The sequence below is a fragment of the Besnoitia besnoiti genome, chromosome VIII (genome assembly GCF_002563875.1).
Source record: "Besnoitia besnoiti strain Bb-Ger1 chromosome VIII, whole genome shotgun sequence".
Classification (NCBI taxonomy): domain Eukaryota; phylum Apicomplexa; class Conoidasida; order Eucoccidiorida; family Sarcocystidae; genus Besnoitia; species Besnoitia besnoiti.
The window spans coordinates 1,405,385-1,428,421 of NC_042363.1; the positions used below are offsets into that span (position 1 = coordinate 1,405,385).

Sequence of the window (23,037 nt, forward strand, 5' to 3'; positions counted from 1 at the left end):
GAACGCGGCGAATCGAATCCAGCAAGCCTCGACACACATGCGCACATCGAAGATGAGCCCACGAACGCGACGTTGTGACAGTCTCTTCCAAAATGCGTCCGTGTCGTGGAAAATGGAACCCCTAGTTCTTCAGCAACCAGCGGACGAACTCTCCAAAAGACCAGTCCCCAGAGCTGACGATGCGGAGACAGTGCCGGTAGCCTGCGCCGTACACTGGGTCTTTGCTCTCCTTCATCTTCCACAGTCGGTACCTCACAATGACAACTTCGTGCTGCATGCCTGCGGGGGCTGCGGCGTCTGCCGGGCCCTCTGAGTAGTCGCCGCTCGCCTTTGCGCTCTGCACGCGCCCACCCGCTGCGGCGAGCTCAGCGCCGAATCTCAGCAGCACCTCTGCTGCAGCCACGTTACACGCGCCTTCCTCGATAGTTGAGTCACCAACCCCTCGCTGCTTGCACGCCAGATAGGCATGCAGCCACTCGTGGCCAAGGTGCTGCATGACCATGACTCTCGGGATGGAGCCCACAACGCAGACTCTCTCGACCAGCCGCACGCTGAGTCCGCGCGTCCGCGTGCCGCTCATCGTCCGTATTAAACCCCCCGCAAACGAGCCCGCCCTGAGGAGCGCACCGGCGGCAACCGCCGCTTCGCGCCCAGGCCGCCGCGCGTCTTTTTCGTTCTTCGGCAGCGTTTCTGCACGCTTCGGGACGGACTTCTCCTGCGCCTGGGTCTCCCCTTCTAGCGCCGCTGCGTACGCCGCAGCCATGTCGAAAAGGCCCTGACGAACGAGCGTCGACTGGTGCTTCAGCCGGACGTGGTCCTGGTCGCCCCCGGAGGAGCTCGCCGCGCCCTTGCCGGTCGCTGCGCCCGCCGCCCCGCGCGCGCCGTAGGCGTCGCTTTCGCTGCGCGCAGCTCGGGCAGCTTTATCCAGCTTCACATGCGCCTTCACTTCGTCTTCGAAGCTTGCCGCAGCCTCAGGCGCGACCATCATGGTGACGACTTGCACGAAGCACCGACCAAACATAGCGCGGGCGTAGGGGGTCGCGGTCCCTGCCTCGAGGGAGCGCGGCATCCCCTGCTTGGGGCCAGCGACGCGTCGACCCGCAAGCGCCGAAGCACCTGAGCTCGCCCCTGGGGGTCTCCGAGACCCAGCGGCAGACCGCGGCCCTCCTGCCGCGCCCGCAGACGCCGTCAGAGAGGACGCCTTTGACGCAGCTTTGCCGCATGCAGGGCGGCCTTCGTCGGCGTTCATGTCGCTGAAATCGACGAGCTCCACAGGCACCCCGAGGCCCTCGATCTGGGTTGAGACAGCCGCGGATTTGACGCCTCGCTTCATTTTCTGCGGCGGCAGCGACCTGTTTGCATGCGTGGAGGTCGACTTCACAGTTGACGGGACCGCAGAGCCTTGGCCGCGGGCCCGGAGAGGGGCCGCGCCTTTCGCACCCTTGCCGCTACTCGTGTTGCGCAGCTCCTCTTCATTGACCGTTCGCATCAGCTGCTGCAGGCGCACCATGTCCGCAGTGAAGGTGAGGCCAGCCTGAGAATACATCTGCAAGACCCACTCGCACGCGGCGCGGAGTTCCGCCTCGTCCGTCACCTGGGGCAGACTCGCGCACTGTCCGCACACAACTCCCTTTTGCTCGCCGAGCAGTTCCGACGAGGCAGCCGCGCCGGCAGACTTCTTCGCGGGAGTCTTTTTATTCGAGGACGCCGCGAACCCGCCTTGGTCTGAGACGTGCGCAGGAGGCCTCTTGTTTCCCAGCGAAATGGCGGTCGCCAGATTCGCGGCCGGGATAGCCTCCTTGGTGACTGCGCGAGGCAGCACCTGCTCTCCGTCGGCTGTCTGGTACGCGACGCACCGCCGTTCGCAGCAGATACACCGTGGAACGCGTTCTGCGCACCACGTGCAGCAGAGGCCTCCGTGCTTGGCTGTTATGGTGCCTTGCTGCGACACCCCGTCCGCGCCGGCTGTGTGTGACGGCAGCTTCGCCACCCGCCTCTCTGCCCCGAGGGCGGCGGCGAGGCCGGCGGGGAGCGGCAGAAGCGCTGGCACGCCCGACAGGGCCGCCTCGTAAGTGTCGAGCTTGCCGAAGAACGCGTGGATCTCGTAGCGCCCCAGCAGGGGCTGACGGCAGCAGCAGCACGCGAGGCAGCTCGGATGGTGAGGCCTGCGCTGCTCATCAAAAAGCATAATCATCTTCGAGTCGCCGCGAGGAGAGAAGCCTCGACCACAGGACGCGCATGTCGTGCAGGCGACATGCTGGTACACCGTCGTCTCCTCCGCTTTGACGCCGCCTGGCTTTCATCCTGCTCTCAGACCTTCTCCTCCCGCCGCCTCGGCGCTTTTCTGCGTCCCGCGCTGTCCGCGGTTGCGATGTCCCACGGGCTCTGCCTTCTGCTTCTCTCCGGCTGGAGCGGCGTCTGGCAACGCAATCTTTGCATCGTGGAGGGCTATGGGCAGGTGACACACCGCGCAGGGGCGTTCTTTGCACTTTGCATGGGCGACAAAGTACTGGAGCAGAGCGGCTTGGGTCGCCGGCGCCTTTCTGCCGGCGGCGCCCTTGGTCGCCAGCCCTCTACCCTGCGAGGCCGCCGCTTGACTTCCCGTCAGCACCTCCACTGCGCTCTGGGTCGATATGACAATCGGACTGTCTTGCGCGGACGCGCCTCCTGGCGGCGGATCAGAGAGCGCTTGGCCGCACTCTGAGCAATGCAGACAAGTCAAGTGGAAAGGCGCCTTCACAACGGCGCCGTCCGACGCGAGGTCCGCGGACGCTTTGCCGCGGGCTTTGCGCTGCTGAGAAGTCGCCGACGAGGACTTGGGCAGCGTGACCGCCAGTTCCATGAAGCGCTGTCCGCCCTCGATGCTCTTCCCGCACGCTGCGCATTTCGAAGGACCTGTCGCTCGATTCGCAGCCCCGGGCTCTTCGCCGCTCAGTTTTTCGGGGCTGCGCGTAGAGGTTAGCGGACGAGCTCGGTCGCGGGGGCCGGCTCCCGTTCCTTTTTGGCCGCTTGGTGCTCTGGACGGCCCCCCGCGGGCGCCGGAGGTCGGCGCCCCGTTTTCGCCGCTGTGTCGGATAGTCCCGTGGGAGCTGCGCACGCCATGTCGACTTTGGGCTGATCCCCTTCTCGCGGGAACGCCTCCGCTGCTTGCTCCCGAGCGAGCCGCGGAAGCTGTCCGGCCTCCGCCGACAGAACTGGGAGGACTCCGCAGCGAGGAGCCCGCCCTGAACTGGTCGCTGGCGGAGGCGATGGGGACGACAGCGCGTCGAGCGGGGGGTGTGCTCGCCATGGCGCTTGGAAAAATGGAGGGCGCAGGAAAGTCGAGGCGGAAGCAAAACTCGTCAGCTACTTCTCATGGGTCCCCGTGGCACGTGGAAAATCGGTGGAACTATCCGCCCGTAGATATACTGCTGCCCGATGCTCCGAGCATCAGACCGCGACACGAAGCTCCCGGCGGGATCTACGCGTGGCAGCACGAATGCATCGAAAACAACGACACCCGAAAGTGAGGCCGCCAGAAAGAACTCCTCGGTCAAATGCAAATCTGAAGTCATCCAAATCTCTCGACCGAAAAATCCACCATCGCAGCCGCGCTGCTTCAGAAAGAGGCGACGTGTCAATCGACTGTCGACGATTGCGCGTCGATGAGCATGCGATTTGACGAATGGGCGGTGACACACAAATATCGGAAGAAAGCCAACCGTTTTTTCTCACACATTAACATTTCGCCACCGCAACAAACCTGGAATACGATGGTCGAGCGGTATGCCACGAAAAAGGCCACAGCAGAGTTTATTAATTCAATCAGGTGATATCGTGGGAGCTAGCTGTTACATGCGACGTTTTCGACAGACCAATGGTCCGGCGCGGGCGCGGTCCGAAGCCCTGGCGTGACGCCTTCGCATTTCTGGGCTCCTACTCTCATTTTCCAACGCTCCTTTCCGCTATCCGTTCCTCCCTCTACGGCCGCTTTCACTCGTGCTGCGCAGGCGAGACAGGATCCGCGGCTGAGGTTGCTGCACCAACCACCCGTGGGTTGTGTGAGGCATGACGCCCTGCCGCACCGAAGCTCGTCGACCGGCTTTGAAGAACTCCGTCAGATAAAACACTCGCTGCTCTACACAGAGACTTGCTCTCTAATGCCTATTTCCTCATAGTCCGAAATATTCCAAGCGTGGAGGACGGTCATGCTAGGTGAGGCATGCGACGTCTAGCCGTTCCCCAACGTGCGAGTCTCGTTTGAGGTTCCAACTCGAGGGGCCTCGTGCCACTGTCCCTTGATCTGAATCGGTCGCTGGAAGCACTATGACTCATTGGAATGTGTTACGCGCTCCACATGCAAACACGCTAGACTCTAATAATGATGCTGCGCCATCGTGGCTCGCCTGGTGCCTATCACCTCAAAAACTTGCGCGTAGACTGCTCTCTGTGCTTGCTGTCGGCCATCGAAGGCAGTACCCGTACTCCCGCAGGGCAGTTGTCTTCCACATCCTGTCAAACAGAGGAAAAAACTTGAACTATCCTTTCTGTGGCTCGCCTGCTGGAAAAATCCCTCTGTAACGAGACGCGCAGGGCCCAGCCGGCAAGTGATCCTACTTTCTGTGTGGACATGCGGACATCTTCCGCGGTGGCGCCACAATCCTCTGTGCAGCAGTACGAAGGAGGCTTCATGGCTCGTTTTCTGCGACAGCAAGGCTAACTCGAGCGAACCGACGGGAAACGCCGGGAAGCCAACCAGAACGCCTGGTCTCGCAACTGTGCACCACGTATCCAGCGTTGGGAGCTTTCCTCAAACAGAGCAACCCTTAAGTCCAGATTTGGGAAGCTCGACATTAGAAAGGGCCGAGGCTGACGCCGGTCGACAAACGCAAGCTCGAGACTGCGCCGTGCCCCATAGAAAACGGTCACTGCCTACTTTGACAAGTCTCCAAGGTCAAGGTTTCCCTGCATTGAATACTCAGGGACTCTCCAGAGGAGAATATGAACACAGTCCGCCAGAAAACAAAAACCCCTCTCTCCCACGCAAATACTCACAACATACATCTATATCTTCAGCCAAAATATCTATCTATCCATCTATGTGTCTACATGTATATATATATATATATATATATAAGGCCCCTCGTGTGCATCTTTTTTCATGACTCCAGAGATCCTCTTGGCTTGCGTGGAACTACATGTGGCCGCACTTACATGACCTCGGTCGCTTCACAGACGCATGTATGTATGTTTATATGTGTTTAGTCGTGTCATAAACATATACGTATATATGTTAAAATATATGTTTGCATGCAAACAGGATAGGTGCGGGCCCCCTAAAACAGCGGTGTGAGGATGCCTCGGCGCCTGCTAAACGACACTGCGAATGAGTATCCAAATCCTCGCCGCGTGAGGCCTCGCATGCTCGCGACTTCAGAGCCGGCGGAGCCTGCTTTCCAGAACCGCGGCTGCCAGCGCCGTGGCGCCTGCAGTGGCCCCCGCGCCCACCAAAACCGATGTGGTCGCCACGGCGGCGACTGCCGCCTTCTGAACCTGCGAACTTTTGCCTTTCCCCGTTTTGCAAAAGACCGCAAAGTGCTCACAGTTGTTGAAGAGCAAGTGATAGGAAGGGAACGACTGCTCCACAAACGCCTCCTCCGCGCGCTGCATCACCGTCTGCAGAAGCGCCGCCAAAAGACAGACAGAGGCCGAGACTCAACGGGCATGCGACACGGAGGTCTAGCCAGGGGCACAAAGCGAGGTCAATGCACCAAAGTAATATTCATTGATACTTGTTCATAAATGTATACTTATATATATACATATATATAAACATATTTATGCGTACGTAGATGCGGTTGTTGTGTCGGCAAGTTGAGCACAACGAATGAAAGAAATGGACTTCCTCCGCAGATCGCGCCTGCGCGCCCTGCTTATTCGCGTTCGCTGCGCCTTGAATCTAGACATCCCGGCCTGAATTTCTCATCATCCACTGTACGGATGCGCATGAACGCGCACTATGTAGGCGATACCGCATAGCCGTAGTCATACACAAAGTGTGTGAGTTGCTTTTTGCAGCCTGAAGGACGAATAACTCGCAGCAAAATTTCGCGTCCGCATTCCGCCGATAGTCGTCCATTTGTAGCGAAGGCACCATAAACTCCATGAGGAGATCGAAACGCGAGAGAGACGCCCTGAAAGAAGAGACTTACGAACGGATGATCACACTGATCTTCCTTGTAGCGTTTGACGCGAAGTGCTGAGCGGCCTCGCCCCATGAAGCGTCGGATGGAAGTCACGCGAACTTTCGCACTTCGCTGATTCGCGAGCAAAGCCCACACGCCTTGTCGCTCGTTGCCGCTTAAATGGAACACTCGCCCTGAAACAGTTGGCAAACACAGACAGAAATGATGAAATCAAGCTCCAGCGACGCAGACACCTCGACGCGCATGCAGCAATACGCGTAGACACGTCGGCTACCGATCTATCTCTGCAGTAATTAACGACGGATTGTATGTTAGTACACTCCTGCATCTGTGTGCGCTTCAGCGGGGGCCAGCAGATGCCTCGCAGCCCGCGTCACACACAGAAAACAAAACCGAGAGGAAATTGCCTCTCGGGGCTCACCGTGACCCGCGTAGATGCCGTGGTGAGTCGCCATCGACCTGAGCACCATCGGGACATGAAAAACCGATTTATCATGAGACAGATGCCTCGCTTAGACGCACGAGACACCTCGAGAGCAAGCTTTTGCACGCCTCCGGAGTACTCCTCACACGCATGCAACTATTCCCCCCACGCAGACGGGGGAGTCAGAGGGCTGTAAAACCGCAAAAAAGTCGCGCAGCTCCATAGGCGAAACGCGACCGATACAGATATGCAGTCAGACGGATTTGAGAACGTGGGTGTAATACACGCGTTAGGCGCATGTCTTGTGCCCCCGGTTCGTTCTCTCGCGGGCGCCAGGCCTCCCCGGCGTCGCCGTACAACTGATCCGCGATGCAGAACTGTATAACCCGAACCAAATTACAAAGACCATATAGTTCTTAGAACGCTGAAGGTCAGTACGTAGATAGTGTCTGAGCGACGACACCGAAAGCAGGTAGAATCAGAATGCACGCCTCTGGATGAAGGAAGACCCAGAGTTGGCGCGAGTCGTTCACGCGCAAAGGAAGAGCCATGAGTCTGTGATTATTGTCTTACAAGATGCCTCGAGGCTTGATCGCACGGTAGATGTGGTCGCCTAGCCTGAGTGGAATGGGGGTGACGCATGCGAAGCGAATGCCTTCGAGTTCCGCGAGCTGCGCGAGGTCGGTGCCGCGTCGCATGACAAGGAGCACCGGAGGGCTGCTTTGGTCGCTCCGCGTGTCGACCCAGTCGTCGCTGTTCTCTTCTTCTTCTTCGTCCTCAAAAAGGAAGTTCTGTCGCAGCAACGACGCGCGCACACTGCACTTCTGGGCAACTCTAGCCAGCCGCTCTTCTTCGCGCTCGAACTCGCCGTCCTGCCGCGCCGCGTCCTCTCGAGCGACCTCGCGTGCCGCGGCCAGCGCAGCTGCGGCGAGCGACAGACTCGCTTCGCCTTTGTTCTCGCTTCCTTCTCCCCGCTCCCCGCAGCGAAGTGCCCCGGCTGCCGAGCGAGAGGCAGCCGACGCGGAGGCCGCAGGAGGGTGCGCCTCAGACCGAGCGCTCGGGCTGGCCTTCACCTTCGCCCTGGACTTCCCCGCCGAGTACAGAGAGGCAGAAGAAGACGTCCACGCGAGAGAAGAAGACACGCCGAGCGGCGCGGCAATTTCCTCAAAGAACGACGCGGAAAACACCTCGCGTGTGAACGGGACGAGGGCGTTTTTTCGCGCCGACGCACCACGACCCCCCGCCGCGCCCGTCTCTCCGCCCGCGATCCTGTCTCCGCCGGCAGAGGCCTCTTCGCCCTCCTCGTCTCGCACAAGCGCCATACATGAGAGAGGCAAGTCGTTGAGAACGATGACGCCCTGCGGGCGGCGCCGGAAGATCGCGAGGACTTCCCGCTCGACTGCGGAAACGTCCACGGCGGCGCATGTCTCCTGGGTCTCCTCAGCCGCCCCACCTCCGGCCGCGGCGTCCTCGGGGGAGACGAGGTAGTCAGAGAGCCGAAGGACGACGACGGCGTCCGCAGCTTCGGAGGGATGCATCCTGAAGTAGAAGCGCGCCTTCGCGAGCGGCCCAAAGATGCACCGGGTGATCAACGGATGACACAGCAGGCGTGGCTCCCCGCGGGCGCCCTGCTGATACTCGCCGCGCGACCACGCCGCCGCCGCTGCAGCTGCGCCCGTCAGACTCTCACGCAACGTCGCGCGACCCTGACCGAGAGCCGAAGAGTACGAAGAGGAAAGAGAGGAAAAAGGGGACGAAGAAGAACACGAGGATCCGCTCGTACCCGCGCAGGGTGACGCGCATGAGGAAGGCGACACGGAGGCGCCGGCGGTCGTACAGCGGGGGGGGGGGAGCGCCGCGGTGGTCTCTTCGGCGAAAAGCGCGTCCCGGCTGTCGTAAAGCCGCAGTGTCCCCACCGCAGTATCTCCACGTCCCCGTTCCTTCTCTCCCTGAGCCACGTTCGCATCGGCGCTGCCCTTCGGCGCAAGCGACAACGGAGAGGACGGCACTGTCTCCTCTTGTGCAGGCGCTTCGCCAGGTCGCGTCCCCCGTGTCCCGCCGCTCTCGTCGGCTCCTTCCATCCGCAGTGCCCCCTCCTCGCGGCGACCGGCGTCTGCGGAGAAGGAGGAGGACGACGCCGAGACGCGTCCTCGGTCCGCGCTGCGCGCGCCGCGCGGAGGCGCAGCGCGGGGCGTGCAGACGACCTTGAGTGAGCAGGTGGTGGGAGGGTAGTTCAGCAAGTCGTAATCATCAAACACGAGCGCGCCATGCATGTCAAAATCGTCGAGTTTCGCGTCGTCGCAGAGCCGCGCTCCCCCCCCGAGGCCCGAGCCGCAGCTCCGATCTCGCCGCCGGCCGTGGCTTCTTCCCGCGCGGTGCGCGGAGAGTCGCTCTGCGCGCGCGCCGAGGAGGCAGCAGGCGAAGCAGCCGCAAGGAGCGTCTCTGTCTCCCGCGAGGAGGAAAACAGGCGATGGAGATTGTTCCTCGCGGTGTACGTCCGGAACTCGGCGGTGGCTGCGCGATGCAGCGACGATACCGCCGACGCGAGCGAGGCGAAGCTGAAGGAGGCCGCAGGCCCTGCGCCGCCCCGAGGTGGAGGAGGCGCCGAAGGCCCTGCAGCCCCCTCGGACGCGGTCGCGGCGGGAGACCCGCCCACGCCGAGTGCAGTCTCCGCGAGCGGTCGATTCGGCGAGTCCATGGGGCGGGGTGGAGCCCGAAGCGACCCAAAGGAGCCGGCGCACGCGGGCGAATGGGCACGAGGGTCAACAGAAGAGGAGGTTGAAGAGGGAGCGGACGAGGTCGGAGACGCACGCCCAAAACGAGCCCGGGAGACAGAGGACGACGCGGCGGGTCGGAAGAGTGAAGCGAGGAAAGTGGGGAATTTCGCGGAAACGCGGCGGAAGGGGAAGTTTCTCTCGAAGAAGAGGCGCGTAGGCGCCAGTTTACGAGTCGCGCGCATACAGGCGATCCCCCTCTCCCGCGGACGCGAAAGTAGCGAGGAGACTTCGTGCCTACACCGACTCCCACGCTCAGTCACCTGACCGGAAACGCTTTGCAAGGGGAAAAAGAAAAATCGACTCACAGCCCCTCTCGTTGCCAACGGAGCGAAGGAGGCATCGACCTCTCAGACAGAGCAAGGCTGAGCCCCCGGCTCGGCGTCGCGAATCCACGACTCCACGGAATATCTTCCTGTCGCACGCCTCTCTAGCCTGCAGGAAATGTCGAAAAAAGAAAAGGAGGCTCGAAAAAATTTCAGGCAATGCAGGGGATAGGGGTGACCCCGCCGCAAAAGGCACTCGCAACTGTGCTCATGGTCACACGCGGACGGCTTTGCATGCTGCTGCATTTCGTTTTGGAAACCGACGCGCTGCCAGTCTCGCACAGAGACCTGCGAAGATGCCGCCCTGACGCACAGATAGGCGACCACATCATATTGACTCATCGTTTCTGGACTGATGCAGTCATTCGTTGCTTTGTTTCTCTCTTCAACGTACACATGACTCAGGGCCAGCTCTTCCTCAAACTGACTCCCTTCGGCGTGAGCACACAGGCAGACAAGGAATTCACGCAGAGAGATGCTTGCTTGCTCTTTCTCACGGTTCGGTCCCGCCTCGTGTAACCTTTGGGCAACCTTAAATTCTCATGCATGTGTATTTACACATACACGCTCTGGGGTCTATGTTCCAGTCTGTATGAGTTTTAAGCGAACAAAACTACAGATCAATATCCAAGGGCCTAAGGCTCACAGCGCCACGGCTTCGCGGGAGTCCTATACAGAGGGAGATTCTCTGCCTCAGTGCAAGATGCGGAGCTTGTCTTTCAAAACGAGTTCTTGTCCGTGTCTCCGAGCACGCAGCAGCCTTGAGGGAGCTTGAAGCCATCTAGGCTCGTTGCTGCTAGAGCTTTGCCGCAAGGAGAGCGCCCGTAAAGTTTTCCAAAAACACAAGTCGTGCCGGGTTTTCCAACACGCGTCACGTCGCGCCCATCACACATGACCACGTTGACGTACGCGGCGCCGCACAGGGACAGACACGCGCCGGCGTTCGCGCAGTCTGTTGGGAGAACTGTTATATTTATAGATATATAGATATAAATATATAAATGTATATATATGGAGGAAGACGTCTAAGGTGAGCGCCAGGGGACTTTTGTTAGTCCTCCATGGCGAGACCCCAGAGTGGATGTGTAGCGGGCTGCACTCGCATGCCTTCTCAGTTGCTGTCAGCCGGACTCTTTACACCGCTGACTCTCCGGAAGGAGCCTGTTACATTCCGCCTCTCCGCTGTAGTTGTCGAGCGGAAGGGAACCGGGCGACGCGCGTGAGACGAGGCAAGCGCGCTGCCCCCGCGCCTGTTGAAGGGTCTTCGCAGCACCTGGCGAAATCCAGCGCCTCGTAGCCTGACGCCTGCATAAGCGAGTCACTTCTCTCGCGCACGCCTCTACACGACGAAAGGCATCGTTCAGCGTGATGGATGTCTACCCCGTTCGCATCGCACAGTTATGTTGCTGTATGTCGACTATACGCGCTGAGACCGAGGCACCAGCAAGTGGCGCACGCCTTCTTCAACACATACGTATATATATATATATGCGTATTTGTGTGTATATATATACATGTATATACGTATATATATATATATATATATATATATATATATATATATATATATATATATGTTCTTCAGCCTGAGACCGAGGCACCAGACTATGGGCGTTGCTCATTCCTGGAGTCCTTCCAACGAAACAACGCCCACTTCTCTGCACGAGGAATTAAGATAAAATTGCATGCGCGCGAGACCGTAGACCCAACCGGACTGGGGGCCGCTGCATCGAGTGGAAAAGCGCCGCCGCATACCTATTCATATATACTGATGAGTTGGAGAAGGCGTGCGCGACTTACTGATGCGTCGGTCTCAAGCTAGAGAGAGAACATATACATATATATATATATATATATATATACATACATACAAATACGTATACATATATATATATATACTTATGTGTTGGAGGCTGCAGGCACGGCGTGCTAGTGCCTCGGTTTCGGGCTGAGGGAAGGCATCTGCGCGTCGGCGCGGGCGGCAATGATCAAGACTTAGGTAGTCATTGGTACACACACACTGACAAAGAGGAAGGGGACGACGTAGCAAACGCTCACGACGTCGTGTGGCCTCGTCCCGCGCCTTTCATCGCTTCTTCCCCTTCAATGACATGAACCACGCAGCATCACGCAAACACACACACCTGCTCTCGAGCTGAACCGACTCGGGTCACTCTGGCCTCCTCCACACCTAGAAGCCGCTGACACATAATTATACATATACGCACGGCGCCTCACCAGGAATTGAGAGGAGGAATCAGCTTCGCCGAAGCCGCTTCCTTTCCATGGCGTACGACATATCTGCGTTCCTTTGCAGACTTGCATCACCTCTCCACAAGCAGGACGCATGCGCAGCTCGCCCGCCGCGCCCACTCCCCCCTCCCTCCTTCTCCAGCCCCTGCGACATCGGCTGGTTCTCTGCATTTTCTCTGTCCTCACGTCTGTATGTGGAGAGCCTGCGCGCGTGAGCTTCTTCTCAGCGCCTTTCCAGCATGAAGCACACGTTCGAAACCTTGAACCGTCTTGTAGACGTCGCCTGCCTCTGTGTACGTCTGCCTCCCGGCCTCGATTGCCTTCCCTAAGGCCGAACGCTCCTCCGTCCATTTCCAGACGCTGCGGCCTCTCTATGCATCTGCGCGCCTCGACGTGTCGCGGTTCTCCCCGTACGCACGCGCCTTTGGCTTTCTGTCTCCCCGAAAGGTCCTCCTCCATCCTGTCGTCGCTGCGCCCTCCCCCTCGCTGGACTCACATGCCGCCGCCCTGCGGCTCGCTCGGCTGCACATAGCTCCAGCGTCTCTCCTCCGCGTTGCCAGGTCGCTCGCTGAGTGCCACGCTCCCGGCGTGGTAGCAGGGCGCAGCCGCGGCGGCGGGCATCGCAGCCCCGAGCGGAGAGCTGTAGGGCACGTACGGCGCCGGCAACCTGACCAACTGCGGCGAGAGGACGGCCGGGAACGCGTTCGCAGGCGCCGCATACGACGAAGCCGAGCCCAGCGCCGGCGAGGCGTAGGGCGCCGGCACGAAGGACCCCGGCGGCGGAGACACGGTGCGGTAGGGCGCCGGCGTCACCACGGGCTCTAAGGCAGGCGAAGGCGCTTGATACTCGATGGACACGCAGCGCTCGCGGGCCTGTGCAGCCGCAGGCGCGGAGGCGCCTGCGCCGCCCGGCGAGGCGAAGAAGAGCTGCGGCGAGCCTGGCACGACCGCGGCGGGCGCGGGGCCCGCTGCAGGCGACGGGTACGGCCCCACGGGCGCCTGCGCGGGCGCGAAGGCACCTTCGGAGGTGAACGGGAAGGGGGAGCCGCTGCCTGCGACGGTCTGGCCGTCGCGGGCCTCTGCGGCGAATACCACCTGCGGCTGCGCGTGCGGATAGGCCTGCGCCGTGAGCGTCGGCGACGGCGCACAGGGCGGGAAGCAGCAGGGCACGCCCGCAGCGCCGTTGGCGCGCGCGAGCGCCGCGGTCGGGCTCTCGTGCTCGGAGCCGTCGTCGCCCACACTCTGCGCCGTCGGGGGAGCCGCGAAGGCCGAAGAGGGCAGCACGAAGGCCTCCTCCGTCGACATCTGCCGCGGCACGGATTGCATGGTAGCCGAGAAGGCCGGCGACGGCGAGTAGGCCCCCGGGGCAGCCAGTGGCGATGGCCGCGGGACGGGCGCGCCGCCGGGAGACCCGAAGGGTGCCGCGAACCCCGCGCCCGACGCATGCGTGGCGGTCGCCGCCGGCGCCCCAGAGGCATACGAGAGGGAGGGCGACATGTGCGCGGCCGAGGGGGGCAGCGACGGAGGCGGCGCGGGCGAGGAGGCGAGCGGCGTGGAGGCGCAAGCCGCGAGCGCCGGCGGACACGCGGAAGGCTCGCGGAAGAACGAAGTTGGAAGCGTGTTGGACGTATGGACGACAACCACCGGCTGCATAGGCCCGCCGTCGGCCGGCCCCGCCTCCGCCCGCGCCCCGGAGTTCGTTGGGTAGTAGACGCCCTGCAGCTCCGCGGACGGCGCCGGGCTCGCAGACGAGGTCGGAGACGCGAAGGCCACCGGCTGCCCGTACGCGCGCCCTGGCACGCTGCCGCTGTGTGCGGGCGCGGTCGCCGCGTAAGTGAAAGACGGCGAGAAAAGCGGATTTCCAGAGGTCGCGCCGTAGACGAGTGAAGAGGAACACGGGGGAGGGGACGCGGCTCCCATGTCCCCGCCCCCTCCATGGACTGCGCCTTGCTCGCCGGCTCGCTTCTTCTTGCAGCTGCTCGCCTTCTTCTCCCAATCTTCGCACGACGCCCCGGAGCGGCCGCTCGCAGTCTGCCCTGCCTCGCAGCCCTCGCCGGCGGCGTCCCCGGGCGCAGTCAACCCAAGGACGCTCGCGCTCTCGTCCGGCGCCGCGTCGGGGCCCTCCACCGCAGGCAGCGTCGCAAGGATTTCCTGTTCAGCTGAACGCAGAGCCAACAGCAAACGCCAAAGAAAGCTCTCGTGGCTCGCCCCAACGCGATGCGCACACGCTGCCAGACACTGCCGCGGTTAAGCCACTCCTTCGCCCCCCCCACCCCCCCCTTCTTCCACGTCGACGCAAGCATCCCAGCGTGTTTTCAGCTAGACTCCACCGAGCACGAATATGAGGTTGCTTGGGGCACGTGCGCAATTTGGCCGATGCGGTTGGATCCCATGCCCGATCCAAAAATACACCTGTCTCACGCGGACAGATACACACAATAAATGTTCACGCAAATACGGTTACATAGGTACACACGTACCCTACGCGTCCGGATGAGTGCTCCCCTCCGTAGCCGCTTGGGCATCGCCTTTCTGTGGTGTGTGTCGCTCACCTTGCAGCTCGCGGGCGAGCGCGTCGGGGGGCAGTTTGCGCCTCCACAGTTCGATTTTTTCAATCGCATAGAGGCGTGACTTCTGAAAGCCGTGCTTCTTCACGAGGAAGCGCCGAGACTGGACGCCGATCCGCGCTGTCCATGCGAAGGTCTCCGCCTCGAAGCGGACGCCGTGTACGTACGGCAGCTCCATCGCCTTGTTACTCAAGCGCACGACGCGACTCACAGAAAAGTCCTGCGCACCCGCCACACAAAACGCCTTCGTCATACAGACACAGAGCTCTCGACTCGCGACTCACGCAACTGCCCACCGAACTACATATATCTATATATACACACATGTGTGTATGTCTACATGCAGGAATGGTCTTCATCACAACAGATGTGCGTCCTTGGATGTCTGGTGTCTGTTTTTCTCCCACGTGTGTGGTAAGGCGGCCCTCTTGTTGCGGTCGCTGACTCTCGGCGCGCGTCGCTGCCTGCGTTTCGCTGACTCCGAGTGGTTTTTGCGCGCATTGGCGGCTTCCTTGCTCGCGTCCCCTGCTCCTGGTGCTTACGTTCTTGGCGCCCTCCCATCGGCCTACGACGCGCGTGACGAGGTTGTAGGCACCTCCTGGCCTGCCTACGAGACCAATCGTCACGGCGGGCGGCGGCTTCGAGGCGCTGTTTTTTGAGCCTTTGCCGTCGGCTTTCCCTTCGCCGTCGTCCGGCTGGGGGCTGTCCGCCCGCGCGGACGCGTCGTCGTTTCGCCTTCGCTTCTTGGGTTTCTTCACGCCCTTTCCGTCGTCTCTGCGCTCCTCCCCCATGGTTTCCGCAGTGGACGGTGTACGTACACCCGACGGCCCGACGTCGGGCTCGGGTGTAGTTACACCTGCGAAGGCCGCCGGCTTCACCCACGCGGCGGCCGCTTCGCCCTCGGCTGGCTCTGTCGCGGGGACAGGTGTGCGCATAGGAGCCGAAGCCGCGTAGCCCTGCGACGCAGCTGCAGAAGAATCGGCGTCCAACGTGGAAGAGGGGGCGTTGGAACAGTGCGACAGCGCGCCGACAGTGTCGTCCGTCTTTGTGCGCATGAGGGCCTGCGTCTCTTTGTCTGGGCACACGACCTCCTGCTGACTCACGCGGCAGTCGGGCGAATACGCAAACATCGCGCACGCAGACGCGGGCGGCGCAACGTTCTCCGACGACGTCGCCACAGCCGCACCTGTAGCCTGAGTGGAGTACGTCGCGCCACGCCGGACTCCTCCCTCCGTCAGCGAATCAACAAATCGCCGGCCTGCATAGAAAGAAGAGCACGAAAGATAGTGAAGCCACGCGTACACCGAGTTGCCCCCCATTGGCAACGATGCCGCCGACTCCCAACACGAGTACATCCTTAGCCATACGTATATATATATATATATATATACTTATCTACTGCGCCTTACGCGTCGCGGCAGATCAGATCTAGAGTCATTTTCACTCGGGAGAAATGCTCCCTGCCGGAGTTTTGCGTGCTCTTCGTTCGGGCGGCAAACAAGCAACTATATGTAGCTTCCTTGCAGTAGTGCCCTCCAGAGATATATATATGTCTATTCTTTCTATTCTTTCGTCTGGAGCCGGGACTGGATAGAGAGGGGCCTTACAGTTCGCTGCAAACAGCCGCGCCTCTTTTTCTGCATCGTCGCTGCCCATGGTTTCGACGGAGAAGATGGTTCGCACTCGCGCACCGCTGCTAGTGGCGCATGCCGCGTCGCCAGCGAATCGGCCGCGGCATCCGTCGTCTGCCTTGCCGAAGGCCGGGTTTCCATTCACTCTCTCGAGCTGCGCCGGGAAGGAGTCGGCCCCCTGGTCTGCGGCGCCGCAAAACGCCGCGTGCTCCACCTCCTTCTTCACGTTCTCTTGCCCGCACGACACGCCCGCGGCCTCCGAGACGAAGGCCGCAGGCGCGAACGAGGGCACGCAGTCGGGGCTCTCGAGGACGGGCTTCGCCATCGGATCGGTCTCCGCGTCGCCTGGCGCCGCGAGAGGAGATGCTCCTTCTCCTCGCGCGTCCTCTGTTTCCAAGTCTCGTCTTCGCGTCTCCTCGCTGCCGCCAGCCACACCTGGTACGCGCGCCTCGATCTCTTCACACCCACGCTTCGTCCCGTCCTGCGGCTGCGCAGCCGTGACTCCGACCTCCGCATGAACGCCCGGCGCGGAGACAGGGCCAAAAGCGGACGCGGGGGGGGGCGTCGCCCGGGAGAGAAGGAGCGACGACGCCCCAGACAGCGTGTAGACGGCCGCGCCGCTGCCTCGCTCGCCTTCTGCGTCTGCGGAGGCTGTTCCCGAGCTCCGTCGCCGCAGAAAGGGTTTGAGAAGCATCTCCGGGGCGCCGCACGCCGATGTCCCAAACGTGGCCGGGACGTGCTCTGGAGCGGGTCCAGACTCGCACCCGAGAAGACACCCCACAGCAGGTTCCCTCTGCGGGCCTCCGCGCGACTCGCAGGCTGGAGAGACGCCGGCGCCCCCCTCCGCTGATGCATCGGTGGGCGACTTGGGCTGTAGCAGACAAGGCGAAGACGCCGAAGAGGCCAGCCCCGGCGGAGGCTCCGAGAAGGGTCTGGGCAGATACGTGAAGGACTGACTTTGCGCCAAGGCGCCTTCTCCCGAGACCCCGAGCTCGTCGCCGCCGGCGCTCTCTTCGCTGCGCGAGCTGCGCCTCCTCCGGTCGCCCTCCCCCCAGCGCGGCTCGCCGCAAGCAGGCGGGAAAACCGAATCCGAGAAAGCCCTCTCTCCGCCGCTGCTCGTCGTCGCGGGCGCGGGCTTGTCCACCGGGTCGAGGCAGACGGCGAACTGCGAATCCAGCGCCGAGACAGACGCCGAGGAAGCAGCAGGGAAGACTTGCTCGCGCAGCGCGAAGGGGGCCGCTGAGAGAGGGCCCCCGCGGAAAGGCGACGAGGCGCCTGAGCGCTGCAGATCCCCCCCCTCGCCCAGAAACAGAGACGAGAGCGACAGACGCGGCGACGGACAAAGAAAGAAGCGACCCTGCTCGCCTTCCCCGGAGTCATCGAAGCTCCCTGCATCTCGCAGCGGCACTCGCGCCGGCATGTCGAGGTCAGTCACGACAAACTTCTGTTCACCATCCGGCTGCTTCGCCTTGGCGCGGATGGCGTCCTCCTCCGCGCTCACGCGCCGCCCTGCCGTCGTCGCCCCTCCAGCGGCTCCTGCGTCCGCGGCGGCTGTCTCCGCCGTCTGCGCGGCACTCGGGTCCGTGGGAGGCCTTCCGCCCCGCGCGCTCTCTCCGCCGCACTTGGGCAGAAATGAAAGCGAGTAGGCGCGGACGGAGGTGCGCGGCGAGCTGGTCCGCGAGGTCGCCGGCGTCCCCTCCGGCGAGATGTGCTGCAGGGAGAAGACTCTCGCGACTCTTGGCGTCGGACTTACGGCATCGCCTCTCTGCAGCCTCGCGACCGCACCCGCGGGTGGCTCGGCCTGGGGGCCTTGAGCGTCCTTCAGCCGCCGCATCGCTTGCAGCTGGAGCGCCACAGAGCGGAGTAAGGAGATGTCGCAGTGCGAGGCGAGATCGAGGGGCTGCACTCCGAAGAACGGCAGGAACACGGTTGCGTAGTCCGCCAAGTCTTGCCGCGAGCACGTGTGAAGCAGCGTCTCGACGTGGAAAGCCATTTCCTCTTCTTCGCTCAGGCGCGGATCGAGGCGCAGCGACGGCGGGCACGCGGACGAAGAGACACACGTACTTGGCGAAGCGACGGAAGTCTGAGGCGACGCGTCGTCGCCCCGTTTCGAGACGGCCTCTTCACTAGCCGCCATGTCCTCGTCCTCCGCGTGCTGCAGTCTCTCCACGGCATCGCCCTGGCCGTCGCGCTTCTGGCCTCCCGGGCCTCCCAGGCCTCCTGTCTCCGCCTCGCCAGCCTGCAGCAGGCCTCCTGCCCCCGGCCTGCTACGCGGCAGCGCCGACGCCGGCAGCCCCTCGCGAAGCACCTTCGCATGCAGAGCTGCCGGCGACGCGAGCTCTCTAGCGCCCTTAGCGTTCCCCGAACACAAGTCTCTCCACAGCTCCATCACCGCGCGCCCCGTGGGCGGGGTCGCGGCGTCGCCGTCGCCTTCGGTCGCTCGGGCTCGCCGCTCCTTCTCGCCGCAGTCGACGGCGGCGCCCTGATGCACTTTGCAGAGCTCGCTGTCGGGGAGCCTGGCGGCGGCATTGTCGTGGGCGCGAAACAGGGCGCTGCGAGGCGTCTCCTCGCGCCCGACCGCGTTCGCGGCGTGCGGCGAGCCCGCGGTCGCCAGCACCGTGAAGACGGTCCGCGCGAGATGCGCAAAGATCGCACGCAGCCCGCCCAGGGCTTGGGTCGCAGAGGGGCTCTTCTCCAGGCCCCATGCGGCGGCGGGCGGGGCGGCCTTCGCCTCGTCGCCAGGGAGAAGAAAGGGGAGAGCGGGGGCGGTGCGAGGCTGGACAAGGGGGGGCGCGCCTGCCGGCAGCGCGAGTGACGCGGCGACCGGCGTGGCGGCTCTATGCACCGCGGCGTATGGCGGCGGCGCGCAGGCTCGCAGGGAATCTGGAGGCGCCAGCGAGCGGACGGACAGCGAAGCGGAGGGCAGCGGAGAAAACGAAGGAAGCGAGGAGGCGGGGACGCGGAGAGGCGGGGAGGACGAGCAAGGCGTGTTGATGTGCGACGCCGCGACGGGCTTGTAGCCGACGTGGAGACTCAGCCCCACGGGCGCAGCCGGCGAACGGGGCAGCAAGCCCGCGGCAGGCGCCCCGAAGACAGGCGACGCCTCACACGACGCGCCGATCGGGCGACGAGGCACGCACAAGGGCGAGGAGGGCGTGGACGCCGGGTACCCAGGAAGCGACTGCGTAGGCGAGCCCAGGTTAACGGGAAAAGAAGGCGTTTGCCCGTGATCTTGATCGGGGAGCACATGCGAGCCGCCCTCAGGGAGAGGCGGCGGAGGAGCTGCAGAGACAGCGCGGAGAAACGACGGACTCGTCGCCGAGGCTTGGTCTGCAGCGGCTGCTTGCCGCCACTGTGTGGATTCCGCAGCCGCCATCGCGCGCGGTACGACGCGGAGAAGGAGGAAAAACACACAAGCACCTCCGCGTCGAGATACACTTAAACGCTACAGGAAACCCGCAACAGCCAGAGCCCACGCGACGCACCCCGGGGATGCAACTGCCGACGTCGTTCTCCCCCGAAGCACAACGTGGACGACTCCCGTCAGCTCCGCGCTGACGCAACTCGAAAGCGACGCCAAGCTGACTCTGCGAGGGGGACACGACTCTCCCTGCAGCCGCGGGTGTAGATACACCAGTTATCCGCAGGACCGAAGCGGCCTCGAGCCGCGGAAACCAGAGTTTCTGCGCACGCGGGCAATCGCTCCTGGATACACACGTTTGCTGGCGATTCGTTGCCGCATCAGCCCGCAGTGTGCACTCCGCAGTTGCAAGCGCGCGCCGCCTGATGATGCCGGTGTGTGCCTGGGGCCTTCTGCAGCCGCGAGGGCACTTCGTTAGCAACAGTGCGCTTCGAAGTCGTTTTTTAAAGACGCGATACGCTTTCACAAAACGCAGCTACGCACACACTGCGCGGCGTCCGCCAGCGAACCCCAACTTGCGCATTTAAATTCGAATCCGCTAGGCGTTCCGTTGCCAAGGATCGTTGACAGTTTAACGCAGCGCATGCATGCGCGTTCAAATATGTAAGACAATTCACATGCACAGATGTGTCTCACACAGAAGCGAGTCCCCGCTACGAATGAACGAATAAAACGCAAGCAAGTAGCCTCGTTCAAAAATACAAAGAAGCCACGCGCGGGCGAATGGACAACCCAAGAGAATGCGCGAAGGCTCTTGGGCGATAAAGGACCAAGAGGTCAAGGAAAGAATATAACGATTGACTTCTTTTCCCTCTGCCGTCCAAGAAAAAGGGCGTGTGGTCGCCTCGTCATGAGAGGCCTCAGCGCCGCATTTTCACACGTTTTCTGTAAATGCGAAGGAACAGTCGATTCGCGAAACGAGGTCTTCCCGCCTCGCGACCGGAGTGTGGGGTTTAGGCAGCTGACAACTGGTCCCAAAGAACTTCAGGTTCTGCTGCCGGTGCTACGAAAAAGCAGACAAACAGACAACACACGCAGGCACGCCGAAGCCGTGCGGCAACGGTAAACGACGCTCCACACCCGCAGCGCCGGAAAAGCAGCTCCGCCGCACAGAAAACGCCGCCACCAAAAATGGAAGCTCTCCAGTCATGGAGAGGGAAACGAACTTGTAAAGTCGCTCAGCGCTTTCGTTGTGTAAAACCGCTTATGCACACGGGAAACCCGTGAAGATACATGTCGGTCAAGCCACGCATTGAATCAGTTTCGCCTCTTGCGAAAATGGGGGAGGGGGGGGGGCGGGGAGGCTGGGGCAGCAACAGCTGAAACCTGCTCTTCAAGGCATTCAGGACGGCGCTGCTCGCAGCGAAAAAAATGGAGTGACCGACAGGAATCGACAACGGACGGCTCAGAGGCGTGGCACATACGGCCGGGCGGCACGGGAGCGCAGAGGCGGTTGAAAAGGACTGAGAACCTGAAAAAAAAACGCGCCTTCGCCGCTGTGGAGAAGCTCCGAGGTCGCAGGGCTCTCGGAACATGAAAACGTCACTCGGGCTGGAATAAGGGACACAAGTCATGCACACTCGCGCGCCGGCATTTGCCGGGCGACCGTAGTTCGGGGCCTGGAGAAGAGCGGCATCTTCACGGGGGTTGTCTGCGCGTATCCTCGACCAATAAAATTCCTCCGGAGCAAGTCCTTGCCACGCGGGACGGAAAAGCCGGAAAGGAGCTACGGAAAAGCGCACGGCCTCCGTGAAAAAGCCGGAAACACGGAGAGCGCGACCTGACGACGCGCGGGGGCCGCCTACGGAGAAGGGCTAAAAAACCACGAAACACGAGGAAAGCTGCAAGAGAGAACGCACGCGCGCTAGAAAACGTGCGGAAACGAGACGCACAAGGCTCTTTTTCGAGCGAGGGAACCGGGAGGACGAGCGGAGACAAGAACGAAGCCAGTTGCTTCCGTGTCGTGCATGTTCATTAGAGAAGAGACCGACCCACAAGCTTGACCCCGAAAGTCAATGTACGCGAGAAGCAGGAGCGGCCGATATTCTTCCTTGCCGTTCCCTTTCCCCTGGGAACTATGCAGAAAGCCTCCACGCGATTTCTGTTGGGGCCTTCAAGCGATTTCACAGGACGAGAAAAAGCATTCGCGATGAAAACTTGAGAGAAGGACGGCCGACCCTGAAGGACAATCGAGTTCCCCTTGCCCCGCTGTGTTCTCCCGTTGGGATCGGCAGCTGGGCTGAAACGCCGCACACAGTGATGTATGCGCGAAGTCTCCCGAGGCCTTCGGCAAGGAGACGAGAAAACGTGCTCACTCCCAGCTGCCGCTCCGTGAAAACACGCCTGCTCTGCACGGAAGGCCGGGTTTCTGGAGTACTTTCCGTCAAACAACTCCAGCGACGCCGGCGACGTTTTACCATTTGGGTGGGGTCGCGCGGTAACAGAGGCTCCTATCATAAAAAAAGACATGCGCCTGTCCGCTTGAGCGGGTCTCGCCACAAAACACCAAGTAATCCACACAGGACTCGCGTACATGCCAACCCAAACTCCTTTGGAGCGGACTGCACGTCTATCGAGTGCAAAGAAACCCCGAGCATGTTGCATCCGCCCGCCTACCTACCGGCAACATTGCTGGCGCCACGTGATTTAGCTCTCACCCGGAATTCACGCAGAGAAACCCACACGCGAAGTTCTACACGCAACTACATCATTTCGGCAGACAAATGCTCTTTCCCCTGCGTCGGGAGCGGAGTGAAGGCCTTGTCAGTGCGCGTTCAGAGTCTGCAGCGCCCGCCGCGCGCGCGGTATGCACTCTGCAAACGGTCTGCTGTTTGGAGACTGCTTTCTGTGATTGGCGGCACCACAGCGTATCGAATACCTGATCAGGCTCTAGTGAGGGCGGAACTGCCCAAGAAGAGGGTGTAAAGTCGTCCTTTGTTCACCAAGATTGGTGCGCAGGGGATGGGGTCGCGGGACTTCTGCAAGAGCTGCGTTTTCAACATGATGTGCACGGCCTCAACGGTGCTGCAGAGTCTCTCAGCGCACGGCCGTTCGGGTCACAACAGAATACGATACACACAGTGTCTTGCACGGCAACAAGCGTCCTTCTATTGTGAAAGGCTGCCTTGTTCGTTCAGCCAGATAGTCGCCTCCAAAGTGGATGCAGCTCCTTGGGAAACGCGACGGGGTACTGAATGCAAACTCCTGCCCATTTCTCCAGCTCCCTGCAACAAACGTCTCTACGAAGAAAACCAGAGTGCTTGCGCCACGTGTGTCGCATGGCATTTTGTCCGCAAGTCGCCCTACAGAGAGTGACTGCGATGTACGTAAATTTGCACACGGCTGCAGCCCCTTTTTTGCGGTGCGGCAAAGAGGACCAAACACGTCGTCGTGTTTCCCATTTTCGTGAAAGATATTCGAATGCGCTAGACGCAGTACAGATCGACACTACGTGGT

The 23,037-nt window shown here is 61.7% G+C and overlaps 5 protein-coding genes across 5 annotated transcripts; 1 reads left to right on the forward strand and 4 right to left on the reverse strand.

Annotated features, from left to right (window-relative positions):
• Positions 1–121: 121 nt before the first annotated feature.
• Positions 122–2,194, reverse strand: BESB_083270 (uncharacterized protein; the record flags this gene model as incomplete). The annotated part of the gene is made up of 1 exon (XM_029366677.1): positions 122–2,194. The coding sequence occupies one exon, from the start codon at positions 2,192–2,194 to the stop codon at positions 122–124; it is 2,073 nt and encodes a 690-aa protein (XP_029217137.1).
• A 105-nt stretch (positions 2,195–2,299) lies between these two features.
• On the reverse strand, positions 2,300–3,289 carry BESB_083280 (uncharacterized protein; the record flags this gene model as incomplete). The annotated part of the gene is made up of 1 exon (XM_029366678.1): positions 2,300–3,289. The coding sequence occupies one exon, from the start codon at positions 3,287–3,289 to the stop codon at positions 2,300–2,302; it is 990 nt and encodes a 329-aa protein (XP_029217138.1).
• A 2,123-nt stretch (positions 3,290–5,412) lies between these two features.
• BESB_083290 (uncharacterized protein) lies at positions 5,413–8,690 on the reverse strand (the record flags this gene model as incomplete). Its single annotated transcript, XM_029366679.1, has 4 exons — positions 5,413–5,655; positions 6,192–6,358; positions 6,607–6,644; positions 7,183–8,690. The coding sequence occupies 4 exons, from the start codon at positions 8,688–8,690 to the stop codon at positions 5,413–5,415; spliced, it is 1,956 nt and encodes a 651-aa protein (XP_029217139.1).
• Positions 8,691–8,876: 186 nt separating this feature from the next.
• BESB_083300 (uncharacterized protein) lies at positions 8,877–9,650 on the forward strand (the record flags this gene model as incomplete). The annotated part of the gene is made up of 1 exon (XM_029366680.1): positions 8,877–9,650. The coding sequence occupies one exon, from the start codon at positions 8,877–8,879 to the stop codon at positions 9,648–9,650; it is 774 nt and encodes a 257-aa protein (XP_029217140.1).
• Positions 9,651–12,454: 2,804 nt separating this feature from the next.
• On the reverse strand, positions 12,455–19,536 carry BESB_083310 (uncharacterized protein; the record flags this gene model as incomplete). Its single annotated transcript, XM_029366681.1, has 4 exons — positions 12,455–14,121; positions 14,515–14,749; positions 15,072–15,787; positions 16,137–19,536. The coding sequence occupies 4 exons, from the start codon at positions 19,534–19,536 to the stop codon at positions 12,455–12,457; spliced, it is 6,018 nt and encodes a 2,005-aa protein (XP_029217141.1).
• Between the last annotated feature and the right edge of the window lie 3,501 nt (positions 19,537–23,037).